The 22,760-nt window shown below is 34.3% G+C and overlaps 2 protein-coding genes across 2 annotated transcripts; both read left to right on the forward strand.

Moving 5' to 3' along the window:
- The first annotated feature begins 4,630 nt into the window (after positions 1–4,630).
- LOC115959537 lies at positions 4,631–9,217 on the forward strand. The gene is made up of 3 exons (XM_031077975.1): positions 4,631–5,048; positions 7,634–7,968; positions 8,294–9,217. The coding sequence occupies exons 2-3, from the start codon at positions 7,636–7,638 to the stop codon at positions 8,831–8,833; spliced, it is 873 nt and encodes a 290-aa protein (XP_030933835.1). The 5' UTR covers positions 4,631–5,048; positions 7,634–7,635; the 3' UTR covers positions 8,834–9,217.
- On the forward strand, positions 6,139–6,896 carry LOC115959538. Its single transcript, XM_031077976.1, has 2 exons — positions 6,139–6,496; positions 6,576–6,896. Exons 1-2 carry the CDS (start codon positions 6,200–6,202, stop codon positions 6,840–6,842), a joined length of 564 nt encoding a protein of 187 aa, XP_030933836.1. The 5' UTR covers positions 6,139–6,199; the 3' UTR covers positions 6,843–6,896.
- Positions 9,218–22,760: the final 13,543 nt, after the last annotated feature.

The following is a 22,760-nucleotide window of genomic DNA, read 5'->3' on the forward strand; positions in this document are numbered from 1 at the left end:
ATAATATTTAAATGAAGTTGTAAAAAAAAAATAGAATGTTTGATGTTTGGTATATTGTAAAATGAGATGTTAAAATTGTAAAAGTAGTATTTTGAGATTGTAAATGTTGAAATTTTTACAATTGTTGATGAGAATGCTCTAAGAATTTTAAGTGAAATTTGATATATATTTTTACCAAATTATTCTTAAGTTTTCTCTCTATTAAAAGTAAGATTTTAGAGTAGTTTTAAACCACATAAAAGTCCGAATAACTATTCTCCTCTTACTATCTCTTCATAATTTTAGTTTCCTTTTACTATATTCTCTTTATATTAGTCCCATTCTTCAAAGTTGTACCGTGATAATTGAGTGCCACGATTTATTCCCACTAAATATCAATTTGTTTTTATTGGAGCATTTTAATATTAATTGACAAATAAGTTTTTTTTTTTTTTTAGAAACAATTGGCAAATAAGTTGAAATATTTACTTATGCTATTTATTTATATTGATTTTTATAGTAATTGAAAAGGTGTAGGAGTTTCAAAAATAATAGACAATTACAGTATTGCATATAACACAAGGCCTTAATTCTAAATAACTTCTATTAATACAATAATAAGTATAATATTTATGAAAATAAATTTGGTGACACGGCTCATTATTCTTAAGTGATTTATGTGAGCCTATATATCATATGTGTGCCCATTTGCACCATTCCTATAATTACATGTCTATATTATAACAATATTTATGTATATATGTAAGAAAGTAATTTACAAGTTTACATATTTTGAGAATGATTTGACAAAGATGGGTGTTCTTGCGGTGGAGTTTTTGCTCTGTCAAGTATTATAAGTTTTTGCTCCAACAGTGACGCAAAACGTCTTAAATAGAACAAGCGTCATGCCCCATTATAATTTTTATTTTTATAGAACTATTTACATGTAAGACCATCTTTAGTAGATTAGACAAATTTTTGTACTGTTTGGAGAATTAATAGTGACTTTTACCTTTTATCTATCAATTTTTTCAAATACACTTTCCAACAGATTCTCTATCTCATTTAAATATTATTTCTTCATTCATTATTTATTCTTTTTTTAACAATTACACATCTTTTAACATTTTTTTATTCAATACCTGATTATTATAATAAAAAAAATTAAAAATAAAACATTTGAAAAATGAACAATAGCCCATCAGACTTGATGAGTTATTGTTCATGAGCCAAAAAAAATTCCAGGTATAGAGTTCATTGAAGACGTATTTTGTGGATTTACTCTTTATAGTAGAGAGGATTTTGTGTTTAGCTCTCCTATTGGAAATGCTCTAAAATGTTATTATTTATATGAATGCTTTGAGAAGAAAAGTAAAATTTCATTTATTTATTGTATGCTTGTTACAAAGTTGTGAATTATCAAATTAATTTATTATTTTAAATCTTGGATCCAACAAATTCTTATAAAAATTTTAGCATTATAAAATTTAAGTGGGTTATGTTAACATGGCCATTAGAGCAATCGTTAATAACTCATTTTAGAAAAGTTTTAATATCACTTTCACAAATATATATATATATATATATATATATATATAAAGTTGTAAAAAAATTAATTGCTTTATTTTTTTTTCCCATAAAATATTTCTAAAAATATTTTATAAATTAATACCCTTAGGTCATCAATTAATTTTTTTTTTCCATTTTAAATATGAGATTAAATTCTATGAGGATATGGCGTAAAACTCATGTTTTACCTCCTCCAATCCCAACATGCCACATCATCTTATCACATATTTAAGAATAAGTGTAACCACACTCAAACAATTATAATACCCATGTATAAATCCAAACCAAATTTGGAGTTTATTAAAATGTTATTAATTGTGATAGGATGTAATGGATAATAAGTAAAATACTAATATGACAATCACTTTTTTTAACGTTTTACACCTTATCCTTACCAAATTTGAACTCTTTAAATATATATCTTCCGTTTATGTAAGATTTTGATAATTTAAAATAATATTGTGTATTTAAAATACTTAATTTTATATTTAATTGAATATAAACTAAACATTTGTTTATGTATATAACATATTTTCTATACAATAATAATGTATATAGTTATTTATGATTTTTTTTAGAAACATTATTTATGAATATTTGAATCTAAGAGTGCAATTTTTTAAAAAGCAATTATTGATTTTGGAGGGAAAAAGCATAGAAATATAATTTTAATTATATATAAAAAATGATGCGATTGGTTAAGTGAAACTGAAAAGGAGAGGGTAAGAGCATTCCCATCAAACATTCTAAAAAATTTAGCATTTACCATCTCAAAAACCAATTTTATAATATATAACACATCACTTTACAACATCCCTTATATCAAAACTTCTATTTTTTTAACACTTTATTTAAAAATTCTTTCTTTATCATTTTTTATTCTTCCTCTCTCTGCCTATGTCTCTGTCTCTGTCTCCTCTGTGTCTCTCTTTCTCAACCCAGCACTACCAGCCACCATATCCACCCACCCATGTCACAAGCACCACATCCACCCACCAATATCACAACCACCACATCAAAGAATCATCCAAATCATAGAATCACAAAATCACAACAAAGACCCAAAACCACCCCGATCAACCTACACCCAGCACCCAAAGCCACCCCAATCAACCCACGAACCCAGCCATCGAAATAAAGAACCCACCAAAATCAATCAAAACCACTGAAATTAAAAATCACCAATATCAAATTGCAAAACCCAGCATCGCATCCCGACCACACCCAAGACCCATGAACTCGAGATGCAAAGAGAAAGGGAAACAGAGAGATAGAGAGAAAATGAAAGAAAGAGTAAGAAGGAATGGACGGAGAGCATGAGAGGGACAGTGAAAAAGGAAAGAAGGAGTGGACAAAGAGCACGAGATCAACAGCAGCATGAGGGTATGGAGATAGCGCAGAGATCGGAGTGTATTCAGATGGTGGAGGAATCGTATTTTGATCAGACAGTGGGGATGGAGATAACAACAATGATGATGACGAGGAGAAAGCATGTGGGTTTGAAGAATAACGACAGTGGCATGTTTTAGCGAGCTATGGAGGGCTCGCCTGAGAGAGAGAGAGACACCTGAAGGAGAGAAGGACGGAGAGCACGAGAAAGAGAGAGAGTGAAAATGAAAGTTAGTTGGAATAGTAGAGCGAGACCCATGAATAGTACTAAAAAGTATAATGAGACCTATAAATAATAGCAAAAATAAACTGAATAGTAAAATAAACTGGCAAATTTCATCAACATCAAAATCACACTGAAAACTTATTTGGATACCACTTATTTGTTAAAAACTGAAAACTTATTACTGAAAATACTGTAACAAAATAATTTTTAAAGGTGTGAATAATACTGTGGGACCAAAAATGCATGAGTATGCACATTTTGCTGAATTTAGTGGTCCCATAAACAGTGTTGTAAGACCCAAAAAAAGGCCAAACCCAGTTGAAATATAATTTCAGCTGTTGGCAAACGCACACGAAGGTAATGTTTGGATATAGCTGATAAGCTGCGCATCTGTGTCTGCATTTTTCTTTGTTTAGAAGCGCATTTTAACTTTTTCAGTGGTTCCTGTGTACTGTTCACGGGACTCACAAACTTCTTTTTTCAAAAAAAATTTCATTAAAAATAGGTTCTACAGTACTATTTACACATTTAAAAATTATTTTGTTATAATATTTTTAATTTTTAACGAAATAAATAATATTCAAACACACTTAAAATCTCTCGCATTAACCACCTAATCGACTATTCCATTGAAATAACGTTTCGTTTATTGACCATTTTAGAAAAATTTGTATGTGAAAGCGAAAAATAATTAATTTTTATGTCAATTTTTAAAATTTTTCATAAACAACTTCTTGACAAATTTTGTGGTTTAGAATTTTCCACGAAAATAACGTTTTGTTTAGTAATCGTTTTAAATATCTTCCTGAGTCCTGACACACAGCTAGCTGTATTTGCTGCTGTTTCTGATTTTTCCCGCATGCTCGATCCCTATAAATCTGCATTAACGTTATTACGTAATGAGTCTCATCACGTGAACGCCCTTGGGAAAAGCTTTGAATCAGTTTGCAACGTCTATCTTCTACGTGATTAAGAAACTCAAGCCTGGCACGAAACCAATTAAAAACTGACACATTTGTTCAATGGACCAACACAGAGCAAAAGACGAAAACACCCCCTAAATTCTTTTGAAAGTCCCTTATCTTTTTTCTCTTTTCACCTCAGCTCTGAAATTGCATTTAATTTGATCTCTTTCTCCCTCTGAAAATTGCAGTAATCAATCACTTTTCTACTCCCAGACAAGACATGGCATCCGATGAATTGGGAATTTTACTTTGCGTGAAGAAGAAGAAAAATTATGTCACTTTAACTTATGCACTTAGGCTCCGTTTGTTTTGACTTCAAACGGAATTCAGAAATCCTTTTTCGAAAAATAGCGTGTTTGGTAGATTAGGAAAATTAGGTCAAACTGAAAATATTTTCAGTTTGACTGTAAAATAAGGCTTCTGGGGCGGAAAATCATTTCAGTCCTCATTTTCACTTCAAACATTTTCCATTCTGCTCTCTCACACGCACTTGACACACACAGAGCTCTCCAAGCTTCGATCCACACACCGAGCGACGAAGCTCCAAGCTCCGAGCTCCAAGCCCCGATCCACACACCGAGCGAAGAAGCTCCAAGCTCCAAGCTTCGATCCACACACCGAGCGAAGAAGCTCCAAGCTCCGAGCTCCAAGCCCCGATCCACACACCGAGCGAAGAAGCTCCAAGCTCCGACCTCCAAGCCCCGATCCACACACCGAGCGACGAAGCTCCAAGCTCCAGCGATCCACACACCGAGCGAAGAAGCTCCAAGCTCCGAGCTCCAAGCCCCGATCCACACACCGAGCGAAGAAGCTCCAAGCTCCGACCTCCAAGCCCCGATCCACACACCGAGCTCCACCATCTCCCTCACGCCAAACGCTCAAGCCCATCTCCCTCACGCAGCTGATCCTCTCCACGCACGGTGAGTTGCCCTTTTCCATTTCTCAGTCCGATCCGCTCATTTCTCTGTCCGATCACCCTTATTTCTCCGATCCACACTCTCTCATTTCATTTCTCAGTCCGATCCACACAGCTCCGATCCACACACTCACTCACCTCCGATCCACTCACCTCACCGGTCCAGCCATCCTCCCGATCCGATCTCTGATATATATATATATATATATATTTATTTATTTAGTTGTTTATTTATATAAATATTTATATAATTATTTACATGTTTTTATCTATTAATTTTTGTATTATACATTGTTTATAAACTGTGTATTTGTGGGTAATGTATATCAAAATTTTGGGACTTTTCTGATTGCAGGTTATTTATTAATTTTTTTCAATTATCCATTGTCGATTAAACTGTGTATTTGTGAATTATGTATATGAAATTTTGGGGCTTTTCTGATTGCAGGATATTTATCAACTTTTTTAATTATCCATTGTTTATGAAACTGTGTAATTATGGGTGATGCATATATCAATTTTGGGGCTTTTCTGATTGCAGGTTATTCCCAATTGGTTTGTGGTCTGAAATTTTTTTTTAGAATTTTGGGGCTTGACTGGTTATGCATGATTGGTTTTTGCTGTTATTTTTATTAGAATTCGGTTATGGGTTATGTGTAGAAATTTTGGGCCTTCACCCATGCTTCGTGTAATTATGTTCTTGCAGACCAATATGTGTGTGTTTACAACTTCATTGAAGGTGTTTTGGGTATATAGGTGATTATAAATAGAATGTAATGTGATGGTATTGTGCGATATCAATGTGTAGTTATCAATGTGATGGTATTGGTATAGTGTAAATAGAATGCAATGTGATGGTTTGGATGTTATATGTTTGTGGCTGAATTTATTTATGGTGTAATCAATACCATACTTGTTTACATACCTCTTAAACTACAATGTTTGTGATTTTGGTAGATGAAGAAAAAAACCAAAGCCGCAATTCTTGCCTCAGTTGCATCTGTCCTCCTTGTGGGGGTTGCATTGTTAAAGAAATTACGACGTAGACGTAGAGAACTGCCTAGGGCGCCTTATGTTAACCATGCCACCGAGAGAGAGGAATACATAAATAGTGTTTTGCATGGAAGTGAGAGACATTGTGTGAATCAACTTAGGATGAAGCCTATAGCTTTCCACCACTTATGTCACATCCTCACTGAGGGGGAGCACTTACGTCCGACTGTTCACATGTCTGTTACGGAGCAAGTGTTCATTTTCTTGCACATTATTGGTCATAATGTGAGGTTTCGTGTAATGGGTAGTCGGATCTATAGATCAACTGAGACTGTTCATAGATACTTCAAGATTGTCCTTAGGGGGGTCCTGAAATTATATAGAGCTCTAATAAGACTGCGTAGCGAAGATACACCTCCAGAGATAAGGAATAGCAGAAGGTTTTACCCATATTTTAAGGTAAATATTGTGACTTGTGTGTTTTTGTAAATTGTGAAGATTTATGTAATTTTAAACCATTATGTTTGTCGAAAATTAGGATTGTGTTGGAGCAATAGATGGTACACATGTTCGTGCATCTGTGCCACCTGAAATACAAGGAAGATTTCGTGGTCGCAAAGATGGAACCACGCAAAATGTGTTAGCTGCCATTAGTTTTGACTTAAAGTTCACCTATGTGTTGGTTGGATGGGAAGGCAGTGCACATGATTCACGTGTATTAAATGATGCATTTGCTAGGCCAGGGGGATTTTCAATTCCCAATGGTATTACACGATTACTTCACCCTTTTGGTTTGTTAGTTTAATAAATATTATGTGTTTTCCTAAACATAGTAGTGATTTGGTTTTTTTTTTTTTAATATATGTAGGTAAATTTTATCTTGGTGATGCTGGGTATGGTAATAAAAATGGAATATTGTCACCGTATCGGAGTGTACGATATCACTTGAAAGAGTTTAGTGATCGTCCTCCTGAGAATGCGCAAGAATTGTTCAACCTCCGACACTCTTCATTGAGAACTACCATTGAGCGAGGGTTTGGAGTGGTGAAAAAACGTTTTCGAGTGTTGGATGCAGAACCATATTGGTCTTTCCCAACCCAAGTGAAAGTAGTGTTAGCGTGTTGTGTGGTTCATAATCACATTATGGGGGTTGAACCAAATGACCATATTATGGAAGATGCAATGAACCAAGTAGAGCTTAGTGACCACCAACAAGAAACACAATCCCATCGGGAGTCCGTCGAAGATAGTAGATCATGGAATGCTAAGAGAGATGAGATATGCCAAGCCATGTGGTCTGATTATATCAGGAGTGAAGAGTAGTATTTTATTTAGATTTCTATGATTGTAATGTGTTTTTCCTTGTTGTTTTTTTGTAAAGACAATGTATGTAATATAGACTTTTGGTGATGTAATGAAAAAGAATTTTTAGCATTACATTGTTATTTGATGGTATTACATTGTCATTTCCATAGTTAGCATGTTCCATTCTGTTGTACACATTCATAAGCGTGGTTGTATGTGTGTTTGATTTGTTATTCATGTTCCGAGCGTAATTACTAAATGCTACTCTGACTATACTATTTTCATATGTAGTAATGTCAAAGGGGAAAGAAAAAGTTGGTGGCAGCAAGCAATTTAGGTGGCTGCCACCTATGCATGAGATGATGCTAAAGATACTTACAGAGGAGGCTGGAAAGGGCAATAAGCCCTCTAATACTTTTAGGGCCGGCTCCTTTGCTCTTGTAGCCAAGGAGATAACGGCCCATTTCGGGGTTGAGTGCCACCCTGTATTTGTGGAGAACCGGATGCGGACTCTAAGGTCCATGTGGTCAACTATTCAAGAGCTTAGAAGGAAGAGTGGATTCGGTTGGGACGAAAATCTGAAAATGATAACTTGTGACGCAAAAACATACCAAGAAGAAGTTATGGTATGGCTTCCAACTATATTTTCTTAATATAGATAATAATATATGTTTTTGCCTTTCATATGAAATTTATAGTGTCATTCTTTTTAGAATTCCATTGCTTTTATAAGGTTTTCCAAACATAACTTTCATGTCACCTTACCTATGTATTATATCTATACATATCTATGCATTTTCATCTATCTATATGTGTATATGTGTCTGAGCTACAATTTTCTTTGGTAAAGAAAAGATTGATAATGTTGGGAAAGTGTGCATAGTCTTTTATATTGAATTTATGAGAGAAGTTATTATTGCATTGTTATATACGTTCTTTTCTCCCTTACAGGCACATCGGAAGCATGCCGAGTATCTGAACAAAAAAATTGAGTTTTACGATGAATTAGCGATTGTGGTGGGAAAGGACACAGCCACAGGTGGCTTTGCTAAGTCCGGAGTGGATATCGAAAATGAGCCAGATAATGGGGATAATGGGGATAGTGCAGAGTTTGTCGCAGATAATGTGGAGGAATGTGTGGTTGAAAAGGGGAAGAACGCAAATGAATCATCCACCACTGGGTCGGGAATTTCCAAGTCCCGCAAAAGAGGGCGTGCAGCTTCTACTGTTGATGATAGTGTGCTGACTGATCTGTCTGATCAGCTGAAGGAAATAGCTGGCGCTCTGAAAGAAATTAATCGGGGCCCGGTAGATTATACAACTTTGTATAATGAGGTAATGGCTATGATGGCGGAGGGATATAGCGAAGATATGCTCGCTACTGCCTTCGACCATCTTTGTGAGAATGAGAAGACGGCACGTGGATTTTTAGCCAAGAATGCTAGGTTGAGGAATCTATGGTTAGATGGTTATTTTTTCTCACAAATTTGATTTGCTTATTTCATGTTGACTGTGATGGTAGATTTAGGAATTAACTTATGTTGTAGTATTAATATTGACCTATCAATGTATTATATATGTACTCTTTTGTATTATTGGGACGATATAATTGCCCAAATTATGTATTTGTACTATTCAGATACCACAAATAGGTATCATTTTTGTATGCCATTGAGGTGTAATGCCAATGGTGAACGATTGATGTGGCTGTTTTTATATAAATATTATGGGTTTTTATATAAATATTATGGGTATATTCGAATGATTATGTTTGATGTTATAATTTTCCGTAAAGTATTGTTACAGATATGTATAGGGAATGCAGGTTCTTGAATTTTATCTATAAGAGTAAAATATAGTTTCAAACTAGTTATTTTTAAGCTCTAACTCCAGCTCAATTATGTTGATCCAAATTATTTTCCGTAAAGTATTTTCCGAACCAAACATGGGAAAACGTTTTCCGTAAAGTATTTTCCGTAAAGTATTTTCCGTAAAATATTTGGACGAATCAAACACCGGAATTAAATTTCCGTAAAACGATTTCCGTAAAATATTTGGACGAATCAAACACCGGAATTGATTTTCTGTAAAACGATTTCCGAAACAGCCAAACACCCAAATACATTTTCCTTTTCCGGAAATTAGCATTTCCGGAAAATATGTATTTTCCGGAAAACGATTTCCACCAACCAAACACAGCCTTAATGAGTATCTGACAATACTTTGAAAAAAATGCTTTGATTGAGAGCTGTTGGAATTCGTATGAATAGTTAAATTTTAAAATTACAAAAAATAAATTCAAATTTCAACCGTTAAATATATAAAAATGAGTAAATATTAAAAAATAAAGGTAAAAAAAATAAAAAATATTGTAAAATGATTGGAGTGAATTTCAGGATGAATGACACATCTCACTGAAAAAGTCGATCACCTTTTTTCATAGCAGATCCAGCTTCTGCTGTAACCTACTTTTTTTTTTTTTTTAACAATTTTTTATTTTAAGAATTTTTTATTTTATTTTTTCAATTAAACATCTCATTTTGTTTTAAATAAAATATTAAAGGGGATAAAATTTGAGATATACAGATCCATTCGTAAAAAGTCAATCATAAGCGACAATATTAAAGAAAGGGACGGTCTAAACGTATTGATGAACAACGAGCAAAATAAATCATGTTTCGAACGAAGAAAAGGAAGACAGATGGACCCACCATAGTGGACGAATTCCAATTAAATGGACACAAGAGAGATGGGTAGTGAAGCCACGTGGCCTAAGTGGTCTCCAAGAAATCTCAAATGGAAATATCTTGCGCCCTACAATCAATGAAGACTCTATATGGGAAGAATCCGAAAAAATATGTATATTTATGAGGATCTTCCTCACAAGGAAACACCTTCTTTACCAAGAACCAAAGGTCGGTTCCACACTATTATAAAAACCCAAAGCTCTCAGAAATCAAGGTACACATAATTCACCTCAGTTTTGGTACTCAAAAGTTGAGAAAGTTATTTAACTTAACCTTCGAAAGATATTTGGTCAATACCACATCGGTACTCTCTGTAAGGTTGTCTTCTATTTTGTTACGTAGGTTCACGTGAGGACTTGTGGCTTACTAACGATTTTTGGCATCATCAAATAAAAAATAAAAAATAGTAGCAGATTTTATTCTCCATTTTTTATTTAGCTAGCAGTTGGTATGGCTGTTATATATATATATATATATACACACTAATTGCTAACCTATGCGATGCACAAGAATAACTACTGGATGAGTTTCTAGGAAAAAAGAAGAAGTAATTTTTATTTATTAGTTTTTTGTGGGAATGAATAAGAGACATAATTATGTATATGTATATGTATATGTATATGTAATATATGTTGTAATATATATACTAAAAGAGAACCTTAGTGAGGAGCTGGCGTAAAGAACTTTCATTACGCCACCAAAATAAACGCCACATCATATTTCTATTGAAAATCCAATACACTCCATCACACATAATTATAACTCAATTAAACTCAAAATTCTCAAACACGTATCAGACCTGAAGAACTAATTAGCTCCAACGCCTAAACCCATTTCATTTCCTCCTCTACTCTCCTCACAATCTTATATTTGCTTTGTGGGCTATATACCAAGCAACATAAAGCAAATAAAATTAAAACCCACAATAGAAAATAGAAAAGCCACAGAATAGGAAAGAAAGACTCAAATTTTTCCCCTTCTATTTTAGATAACACACTCATATAATACATTCATGTCAAAACAAGAACAAGTAGTCAATATATGACCAAGAATCGCTCAAAATGAAAAACCATATTGCCAAACCAGCATTGTAGGTAGAGAAACAAGCCTTGAAGTAAACAAAAAGAACAATCACAAATTGATAACAAATATACACCCACATAAGAAATCAACGTTTAGAAGAGAAAAATCAATAACAAATCAATACCCAGATGAGAAAAAGACAAACCCATAACGTTAACAACAAGTATAGAGCCAAAGAATCAAGATAACGAAGACCCATTAAGTAAGAAACAGAGAAGAATCAAGAAAAAGAGATAAACCTTGAACGACGGGGTGGAGCTCCGGTGGTATGAGCAAAGAAGATGGAACGGGTTTAGGTGTTGGAGCTGTTTAGTTCTTCGGGTCTGATACATGTTTGAGGTTGAGTTATAATTGTGTGTGCTGGAATGTATTGGGTTTTCAATAGAAATATGATGTGGCATTTATTCATTGGTAGCGCAAAGAAGGAGTCTTTTGGGTTAAAATTGCAAAATTTAAAGTTAATTTGCGTTATAGGTACTGTTCGAAGTTAATTGGGAAACTGAGGAGAGAAACTGAATTTCGGCAATGGCGTTGCCGAAATTCAGCCAAAAAGCAGGAGAGAGAATAAGGATACCGAAATTCAGCTAGAAAGCAGGAGAGAGGAGAGAGAATAACCAAAAAGTAGGAGAGAGGAGAGAGAATAACCAAAAAGCAGGAGAGAGGAGAGAGAATAACCAAAAAGTAGGAGTTAGAAAATGTTGAATTTCGGCAATGGGATTGCCGAAATTCCACTGCCTAGTTTTCCACGTGTGTAAAAAAAAAGGCAATAACGGCAATGTCATTGCCGAAATAGGGGAATAAATTTTTTTTTTTTTAGCAATTATGATAATGGTATTGTCGAAAATGGAAAAAAAAAGTGGTTTCGAAATCTCTAGAAGAGTAAAAAACAGGTTTTATGTCCATAATATTTTCACAATAAATCACATATAATCAGTCCACAATATTTTCACAATAAATCACATATAATTAGTTATTATTAGTTAAAAAAATTTGTGACAACTAATTGTGGCAATGACATTGCCAAAATAGGAAAAAAAATTTGTGGTAATACCATTGTCGAAATAGGGAGAAAATAAAAGTGACAAACTACTTGAGGCAATTGCATTGTCGAAATAGAAAAAAAAAAAATTGGAAATACCATTGCCGAAATAAGGGAATAAATTTTTTTTTAGCAATTGTAACAATGGGATTGCCAAAAATGTGAGAAAAAAAAGAGAGAGAAGGATTATGGCAATGGGATTTCCGAAATAGGAAAACAAATTTCGGCAATTCCATTGACGAAAATGTGGGAAAAAAAAAAAGAAAGAATTGGGGAAATTTTTTTTCCCTATTTGGATTACGGCAATGGCATTGCCGAAAATGTGAAAAAAAGGAAAAAAAAGGAGAAAAGGATTACGGCAACGGGATTGCCGAAATAGGAAAAAAAAATTTCCCTTGTTTCGGCAATACTATTGCCGTAAATGTAAATAAAAAAAAATAAAAAAATAAAAAAAAGAGAAAAGGATTACGGCAATGGAATTGCCGTAATAGGGGGAAATATCTATTTCGGCAATAGCGTTGCCGTAAATGTAAATAAATAAATAAATAAATAAAAAAATTGGGAAAAATTTGGAAAAATAATTTCCCCCTATTTCGGCAATAGCGTTGCCGTAAATGTAAATAAATAAATAAAAAGAGAAAACAGCAATGGGATTGCCGAAATTGGGGAAAAATTAAATAATTTCCCCCTATTTCGGCAATAGCGTTGCCGTAAATGTAAATAAATAAATAAATAAATAAAAAGAAAAGAGAAAACAGCAATGGGATTGCCGAAATTGGGGAAAAATTAAATAATTTCCCCCTATTTCGGCAATAGCGTTGCCGTAAATGTAAATAAATAAATAAATAAATAAATAAAAAGAAAAGAGAAAACAGCAATGGAATTGCCGAAAATGTGGGGAAAAAAAAAATTTTCCCCCACAATTTCGGTAATGCCATTGTTGAAATTGTGGAGGAAAAAAAAAAAATTTCCCCCTATTTCGGCAATGCCATTGCCGAAATTGTGGGGGGAAAAAAAAAAGTGGTAGTGGTATTGCCGAAATAGGGAGGGAAAAAAAAAATTTGTGACAAACTAATTGTGGCAATGGTATTACCGAAATAGGAAAAAAAGTACGCATATTATTCTTTCAATATTTTTTTGACTGAACCAGTTTGGTTTGTCATGTTCTTTTAGAAATAGATAAGGATAGATTCAAGTACACTGGTATATTGAATCTTTTTCTAAAGTGCACGCTGTAAACAAAAACACAAAAAAAGTATATAGATTCTTATAGAAGAAAAAAATGACTGATGTGCATGCTGTAAACAAAAAAAAAAAACAAAGAAAGTATACAGATTCTTACAATAGAAAAGAAAAAATGATTGATGTGCACGCTATAAACCAAAAAAAGTAAAGAAAGTACATAGATTCTTACAATATAAAAGAAAAAAATTATTGATGTGTACACAGTCAACCAAAAAAGCAAAGAAAGTACATATATTCTTACACTATGGAAGAAAAAAATGATTGATGTGCACGCCTTAAACAAAAAAAAAAACAAAGAAAGTACATAAATTCTTACATGTACGTTGTAAACAAAAAAAAGCAAAGAAACTAAACCAAAAAAGACAAAGATTCAATCAACCAATCACCTCAACTCCTCATCTCATCTGATTTTTATTCTCTGCAGAAAATATATTTTGCCACACCTAAATCTTCAACGTGATTCTTTTTTGCCTACTCCTCATCTCATCTCCAACATAATTCTTTTTTGTCTGCTCCTCATCTCATCTCCAACATGATTCTTTTTGTCTGCTCCTCATCTCATCTGACTTTTATTCTCTGTAGAAAATAAATTTTGCCACGCCTAAATATTTCTTTTTTGTCTTTTTATTGTTCAATTGGTAATAAAAGAGAAGGGAAGTGCGAATTAGAATTGCATCTCATCACAATTCCTCAGGTTGCAAAGTTATTCTTTTACTTTGTTTCAGTGTGCTGCAACTAAGGATTGTAAGTTTTTTGTTAATGTAAGTTTTTTTGCTTTGCTTATTAACTTATAGCTCTAGAAATTAACAAATTTATTATTATTGTATAAACATGTGTTTTGTAAATATTAGAAGCTAATACATTGTAAAATATTATGTATTGTTGTAATTGTAATTAATATTATTTGTATGCCTATGATTATGATAATTGTTGTTGTTGTTGTTGTTGTTGTTGCTCTTGTTATTCAAATTTTAGATTAATGAATTATTTTTTATGGTTATCTGATTGTGTGTTTTTTTTTTTTTTTGCAAGTATCACTCTATAATTCTCACTCTTTTAGTTGGCATCACAATTGTGGTAAGCATCTCAATTATAGTTAATTCTAATTATTGTGTGTATGATTATTTTTGCTAAAACTATTATTATTATTATTATTAAAAATTTTGCTTCATAAATCCTTTATTTGATTTTCTTTCAATTTTGTTGTAGGGTATATTTGAAATGGAGCAACAACAATATCACATCTCTAATGACGCAATGGAAGGCAATGTACGTTGCAAGATCCAAATTTATTAATGTCCTAATAATATATACAATTATTCAATTTACATGAAAATAATTTAAACATTAGCAATATAACATTGTATATTTTTAAAAAAAAAAAATTCAGGTTTTCACTTTACGAGTGCGACCTCAATCATTTGCACCCCTCCCGCAGTTAGGCGAGCGTATCGCCCCATATTTGCATCAATGTAGATTATACCGTGTTACCCGCCTACCACATATAGATATTGATTGGAGTCTTATCACTTTTTTGGTGGAGCGATGGCAATGTAGTACCCATACATTTCACCTACCTAATTGTGAAATGACTATAACTCTACAGGATATAGCAATCCTTACAGGATTGCCTATTGATGGCATTGCAGTGTGCGGGCCAATAAATTTGACTTGGAGTACAGAATGTCGTAATTTACTTGGGGTGACACCACCTGAAACAACATTGAAATTTGGTGGTCTTAAAATAACATGGGTAAGGGATACATTCTCAAACCTACCAGAGGGTGCCAATGCTATAACAACCCAACAGCATGCTAGGGCATACATGTTTCAGGTTTTGGCTTTACTATTTGGAAATAAGAGCCAAAGTAGATTGCATAGCTGCTTTCTCAAGCTGTTAGACGACTTTGGTGTAGCTGGGGAATATAGCTGGGGTAGTGCTACACTTGCTTACCTTTATAAAGAGCTGTGTACTGCTGCTATTAAAAAAAGCACGGAGATTGCAAGTCCTGTTTTCATATTACAATTATGGGCGTGAGAGCATCTTTCATATCTGACCCCAATTCCAATAAATCCAATAAATTTAAATGGTGACGACCCATACGGTTGCAGGTATAATATTTTCTTTTTATTTCTATACAATTTTGTAATTCTTGATACTTCCAAACCCTAAATATTGTATGACAATCATTAATTGTGTATAGGTGGGATACTAGGAGAACATTTACTCATACACCAACGCATGTTTTGCGTTCATACCGTTCTAATCACGATTCACATAATAATAAACAGGTAATATATCACAATACATCAATGATTAATTTACTAGTTATATTATTGTCTTGATTGATTATAACATAGTTATTGTAATTGGAATTGCAGGTTGTTTGGACACCATACGATAACTATATGCATCCATGGTGTCTTGCAGAAAGAAATATATGGACTACAACAGCGCCATTGCTGTGCTTCCAAATTGTAGAGTATTACCACCCAGAAAGAGTCATGCAACAGTTTGGGTTGTTGCAAAGATGTCCAAGGTGGCCTACAGACAATTTGGATAAATCTGTGCATTGTATAAAGTTAACAGGAAAGTTCACTGTCAATTGGAGAATGCGGCATGACCAATACTACCGACGTTGGAACATGCGAGCTGAACTTCTAGTTGGAGATGACCATTTTGATTCAAGTGTGGACTATGCAACATGGTACCAGCAAAATGGTCACCTATTCACAACACCAGAGGTGGCTGCCCATATATACCAGGTTATTATTTTAGCTTTTTCGATAATACTGCACTAATATTGATAACAAGTTATTTACACATCCAAATACTACACTAATATTGATAACAAATTATTATTTTCACTTTTTCAATATTACTGCACTAATAAATGTTATTTTCCTTTTTCTATGGCAGCAAACTGAGGTCAATAAAATGTTAAATTTAGCTGTTGCAGACCAACAGAGGAATGATCTCACAGCACAACAAGTCCTTCCACCAATAGTAGAGGGCCTTACTCGACTGAAGTTATCAATGGAAGCAAATATTTCCTCCGTCCCTACTGAAAGGGTGACAAACTTCGGGCGACGACAAAGGCGCCAAGGAAGACAGCCGCAAACCTATACTGAAACCCACTCGTCTACCTCTGCACAACGTGGACAATGCCGAAATGATGATGCCGGACCATCCACCTCCGCACAACACAATATGTACAGCTCTACCCAAGCTGGGCCATCAACATTTGCTGGTAATGAGCCAACCACCTTCAGTGAGTATAATCCAATTAATGTCAACGAGTATTGCATGAATTTATATCAACAAATTGGATCATCCACTTCCATAGGACAAGGATTTGAGGGTTTGTTTAGCTATGACCATTATTCCCAACCTAATTCAACACCTTCCTCCTATCACCCATCGCCACCTCCATCTTATGCTGGGCAATACAATTATGGCCAAGATAGCCAGTACAATTATGATTTCTGCACACCACAACCTTCCCAACCACCCCCTCATGTTGGTGATTTTTGCACGCCACAAAATACATGGGTATGTGCTCCAAACTCTGAAGAAGAGGCCTCCGTAACAGACTCTGAGGAAGATGCCTCAAATGAGGATAGTGGGGAAGATGCAGAAGATACCCAAGATATGGAGGTGTCTTCAGATAATGAAGATGACGATTATGGTAATTATCAAACAGAGGTTGATATAAGAACACAGCCGAGGCGCATGGGGAGAAGTCCTGTGCAAGCACGAAGGTACCCACAACGAGAAAATAGGCATCCTCCATGTTGTGGAACACAACAAAAATTGAATGTACCCCATCGTCGCAATCACTAATCAATGTAAAATGACTGTTTATTAAAAATATATTAAAATATTATCATTATTTATGCATCATTGTAGCAAAAAAATATTATGCCTAGATAGTATACATAGCACATTATACTACTAACCGTAAGACCTTTGTGAAAACAAGAAATGTGTACATTTTTCCTTTGGTAAATCTTTTTTCCTTTGCATGATGGCTACTGTGGTGTACATTTTTATTTTCATTCTCCACAGCCTCTCTTCCAAACCCTCATAAAAGTGTCAAAGACAAAAAAAAGTACATAGATTCTTATTCTCCACACCTCTCGTACATTGATTCTTATTCTAAAGTGCACGCTGTAAACAAAAACAAAAAAAAAGTACATGCATTCTTATAGAAGAAAAAAATTGACTGATGTGCACGTTGTAAACAAAAAAAAAAAAACGAAAAAAGTATATAGATTCTTACAATAGAAAAGAAAAAATGATTGATATGCACACTATAAACCAAAAAAAAAAGCAAAGCAAGTACATAGATTCTTACAATATAGAATAAAAAAAATGATTGATGTGCATACTGTAAACAACAATAAAGTATATAGATTCTTACAATACCGAAGAAAAAAATGATTGATGTGTACACTGTAAACCCAAAAAAGCAAAGAAAGTACATAGATTTTTACAATATAGAAGAAAAAAAATTGATTGATGTGCACGCTGTAAACAAAAAAAAAAAAAAAAAAGTAAAGAAAGTACATAGATTCTTACGTGCACGCTGTGAACAAAAAAAGCAAAGAAAGTAACAAAAATAAAACAAAGGGTCAATCAACCAATCACTTCAACTCCTTATCTCATCTGGTTTGTGGCAATGGCATTGCTGAAATAGAGGAGAGAGATATAAAAAAAAAGTACGCATATGAAAAAAAGTACCCTATAAGGATAGATTCAAGTACAATGACATTGCAAAGATTCTTTTCAGTATTTGTGGCATTGCAGAGATTCTTTCAGTATTTTTTTGTTGCCAAAATAGAGGAGAGAGAGATAAAAAAAAAGTACACATATAAAAAAAAGTACCCTATAAGGATAGATTCAAGTACAATGGCATTGCAGTGGCATTGCAGAGATTCTTTCAGTATTTTTTTGACCGAAGGAGTTTTGTTTGTCATGCTCTTTTATGGTAAAAGTACCCTATAATGTCACTGAATTTAACTGATATGAAACTTGCATCCTATTTAAACAGTACTAATGTCATTGAAATTTTCACCGTTCTTATTTTCTACTCTTTTTCCCCTATAAATTCCATCAACCTTCTTCTCCACTCTTGTTCCCCTCATAATTTTACCAACCATTTTCAAATCATGCGTGCCATATATTCTACAAACAACTATAAGTAACAACATTTACAAATATCTATCCGTTCGTTATCTCTTAGAAGGTGAGTTATATTTCTTAAGTAGTTACTTTTCTTTTTATAATATTCATGTTGATATGTTTTAGGGGTATAGCTAAGCATGAAAATCTTTTTTTTGTTAAATTATTTGTTCATGCAAATCTTGTTTCTGTATTATGTGTTTTGTAATATGAACTGATTTGTATGATATGTTTTAAATTATTTATCCATGAATTCTTGCCTAAATTTCAAAATTGACGTATATTTCCTTAAAGAAATACTTAGTTTGTTAGCCTATAATATACACGTATGTTTAATACTATTATTATCAGTGAATATTTTTAATGGATTACCTTCTTGTATTGCATTGTAATGGTTGTGTTGTGTTAATTTATTAATACTATTATTATGCTTTACTGTAGATGGCAGAAAAGTTGTTCATTTTTCTCATCCATTCCGGTGGAATAATTAAACATGGAGAAAATGGGGTTTATTACGAAGGGTCACCTCCTTCTATGCTTCCATTAAGCTGGGGTATTACATTTGAAGATCTATGTGATAGAGTAGTATCCACGCTTCATATAAACAGAGAAGATTCAAAATTCACTATTTGGTATAGATTTCCATTTCAATGTCATCCACATCCTATGACTTACCAGCAAGTTTTGGTAGCAGATGATAATGGTGTCAATGCAATATTCGATATGTTAGACCGCCAATATGGATTTGTAGGTGCAGAGTTATACGTGGGTGTAGAGCCTATAAGAAGCCACCGAGATGTTTTCCCCATTCGATATGCCAACGAAGGACCGAGTGCATTGTTTAGTTATTCACATGGCAGGCACTTCCATGATCCATATGCCACTCATATTGGTCATTATTCTCAAGATGCGGCTCATTCTCCAATCAACATTGGCGGTGCTAACTATCATTCTCCATATACCCATGTTGCAACTGAGGACCAACATGTTCCTTCTCGGCCAATTTCCAACAGTGATGCTGACTATGATAATCCAACTGAGCATGTCACACAAGAGACTACTTGTTTTGAGTTTGAAGCTCAGTATGACCAAACCGCCTCTCAGAGAGCTGCTAATGATCCTAATGATACACATCGCATAGCTGCTACTACTGAAAATGCGGTCCATACATTATCAGAAAGGATGCGGACTATGGATAGTGATGACCAACTTGATGACGATGAGGTCCTTGATGATATTGGAGATGAACAGGAGCCTCCAAATGAAGGTAATCATGAAAGCAGTCCAACTATGGGAGTCCATCAACCTTCATCACTAAGCTTTTCACAGAACACGTGGGATAATATAATTGATCCAACCCCACCATTTGAAAAGCCCACTCAGAGTATTTGGGACCTTACCCAAGAGTTTTATGTGGGCTTGCTTTTTGCCGATAAGGATGAACTACAAGCTGCTGTTAAACGCTATCACATCAAGAGGAACCAAACATTTTGTGTAAGAGAGTCAGATCCAGAATGTTGGTCTGTAAGGTGCAAAAATTGTTCTTGGCGTCTTCGAGCATGCTTCCGGGCTACATATGGGTTGTTTGAGGTTAGGAAGTACAATGGTCCACACACATGTACAGAGTCTACGCTCACACAAGATCACGAGCAATTAGACACCCATGTTATTGAGAAAGAGTTGAGGGATGTTGTCAAAAATGATCCAACCATAAAGATTGCTTCACTTCAACAGACTCTTTACAATAAGTACCAATACAGACCTTCTTATTTCAAGGTGTGGGAGGCAAAAGAGAAAGCAATTGGTAGAGTGTTTGGTGATTGGGACAAATCTTACCAATTATTGCCAAAATGGTTGAAAGCTTTGACTGATTCAAACCCGGACAACAGGGTTATTTGGAGAACAATACCTGCTACTATGCCAGGCTGTGCGATATTCGAGAGAGTGTTCTGGGTTTTTGGTCCATCAATTGAAGGTTTTCAACATTGTAGGCTAGTGATTAGTATAGATGGAACTTTCCTATATGGTAAGTATAAAGGTACGTTACTGATTGCATCAACTTGGGATGGTGACAACAGACTTTTTCCACTTGCCTTTGCCATTGTGGAGAAGGAAACTAATGATAGCTGGTATTGGTTTTTGCGTTGTATTCAGATTAATGTCACTAATCGAGAAGGGTTATGTGTCATATCTGATCGTCATCCTGGTATAATGGCAGCGATACGGACTATATGTCAATCGACACGTTGGTATCATCGTTTTTGCCTTCGCCATGTGGCTAGCAATTTCAATCAACAAATTGGGAATAAAAACTTGAAGGCTATGGTAATGTGGGCAGGCATGGAGAATCAGTTACGAAAGTATCAAATCACCAGGGATAGAATTACTCAATTAAGTGCAGATGGTGAGAAGTATTTAAGGGAAATGCCGGTGGAAAAGTGGACGTTAGCATACGATGGTGGACATCGTTATGGGGCAATGACCACAAACTTGTCTGAAAGCTTCAATGGAATTCTAAAGAGTGCTAGAAATCTGCCCATAACTGCATTAGTTGAACTTACATACTATCGTTGTGTCGCCTACTTTGCCGATCGGTATACTAAGGCATGTGCAGAGGTTACTGCCGGTGAACGCATTACGGCCTATGCAAAGAATAAATTCAATAAATGGGAAAAAAAGGCACCAAAGCATTCAGTTACTGTGTTCAGTCATGAAGATGGTCTGTTTGAAGTCAGAACACCAATAAACCCTAACTCTGCATATAGGGGTAATCATCGTCATGAGGTAAATTTGAGGCAGAACACTTGTAGTTGTCAAAAATGGCAGGTTTATAAGATTCCGTGCTCACATGTCATTGCTGTGTGTAAATATCAAGGCATCTCTGCAATGCGATATATCGACCGTTGCTACCATTTGGAAGAACAAGTTGCTTGTTATGCACCTAGATTTCGCATAGTTCCGGACAGTGTACATTGGAATGAGCCTAATTTCCCGGTCTTGTATCCTAATGTCAAGCTGCGCCGTGAAAAAGGTCGACCAAGAACAACTCGGCTTCGAAATGAAATGGACGAAGGGGCAGAGCATCAACCAAGGCCATTGTGCAGTCTTTATAGGCAAGAAGGCCATAATAGAAGAACATGCCCCACTCGAACTGTGGCTGGCTCCACTAGTGGCTAAACTGAATGACCCAACATAAGTATTCAATCTACTTCAGTGGATTGGTTGGACTGTTGTTTTTTTTTTTTTTTAATTATGTTTTTAGGAGTTGGACCATATTGTTAGTTTGTATTATTTGAAAGAACATGGTACTAATTCCATATGCTATGATGTTTTCTAGCACTGCAAGTTAGATTTGGGTGTACGTTTATTTATTTTGTGTCTGTGTGTGTCTATATATATATTGTGCATTATAGTTTAGGGTTTCAATAACACCTTATAGTGTGCACATCAATATATATTGTGCACATCAAAAATCTGTATACTTTCTTTGTTTTTTTTGTTTACAGCGTGCACATCAGTCATTTTTTCCTTCTATAAGGATCTATGTACTTCCCTTCTCTTTTATTACCAATTGAACAATAAAAAGACAAAAAAGAAAGATTTAGGCGTGGCAAAATTTATTTTCTGCAGAGAATAAAAGTCAGATGAGATGAGGAGCAGACAAAAAAGAATCATGTTGGAGATGAGATGAGGAGCAGACAAAAAAGAATTATGTTGGAGATGAGATGAGGAGTAGACAAAAAAGAATCACGTTGAAGATTTAGGTGTGGCAAAATATATTTTTTGCAGAGAATAAAAATCAGATGAGATGAGGAGTTGAGGTGATTGGTTGATTGAATCTTTGTCTTTTTTGGTTTAGTTTCTTTGCTTTTTTTTTGTTTACAACGTACATGTAAGAATTTATGTAATTTCTTTGTTTTTTTTTTTTGTTTAAAGCGTGCACATCAATCATTTTTTTCTTCCGTAGTGTAAGAATATATGTACTTTCTTTACTTTTTTGGTTGACTGTGTACACATCAATAATTTTTTTCTTTTATATTGTAAGAATCTATGTACTTTCTTTACTTTTTTTTGGTTTATAGCGTGCACATCAATCATTTTTTCTTTTCTATTGTAAGA

Source organism: Quercus lobata, chromosome 9 (genome assembly GCF_001633185.2).
Source record: "Quercus lobata isolate SW786 chromosome 9, ValleyOak3.0 Primary Assembly, whole genome shotgun sequence".
Lineage (NCBI taxonomy): Eukaryota > Viridiplantae > Streptophyta > Magnoliopsida > Fagales > Fagaceae > Quercus > Quercus lobata.

Coding starts and splice junctions, on each gene's coding strand:
- LOC115959537 (XM_031077975.1), top strand. CDS start 7,636: ATGTCAAAGGGGAAAGAAAAAGTTGGTGGCAGCAAGCAATTTAGGTGG. Junction 7,969..8,293: donor CATACCAAGAAGAAGTTATG/GTATGGCTTCCA, acceptor TCTCCCTTACAG/GCACATCGGAAGCATGCCGA.
- LOC115959538 (XM_031077976.1), top strand. CDS start 6,200: ATGAAGCCTATAGCTTTCCACCACTTATGTCACATCCTCACTGAGGGG. Junction 6,497..6,575: donor GGTTTTACCCATATTTTAAG/GTAAATATTGTG, acceptor GTCGAAAATTAG/GATTGTGTTGGAGCAATAGA.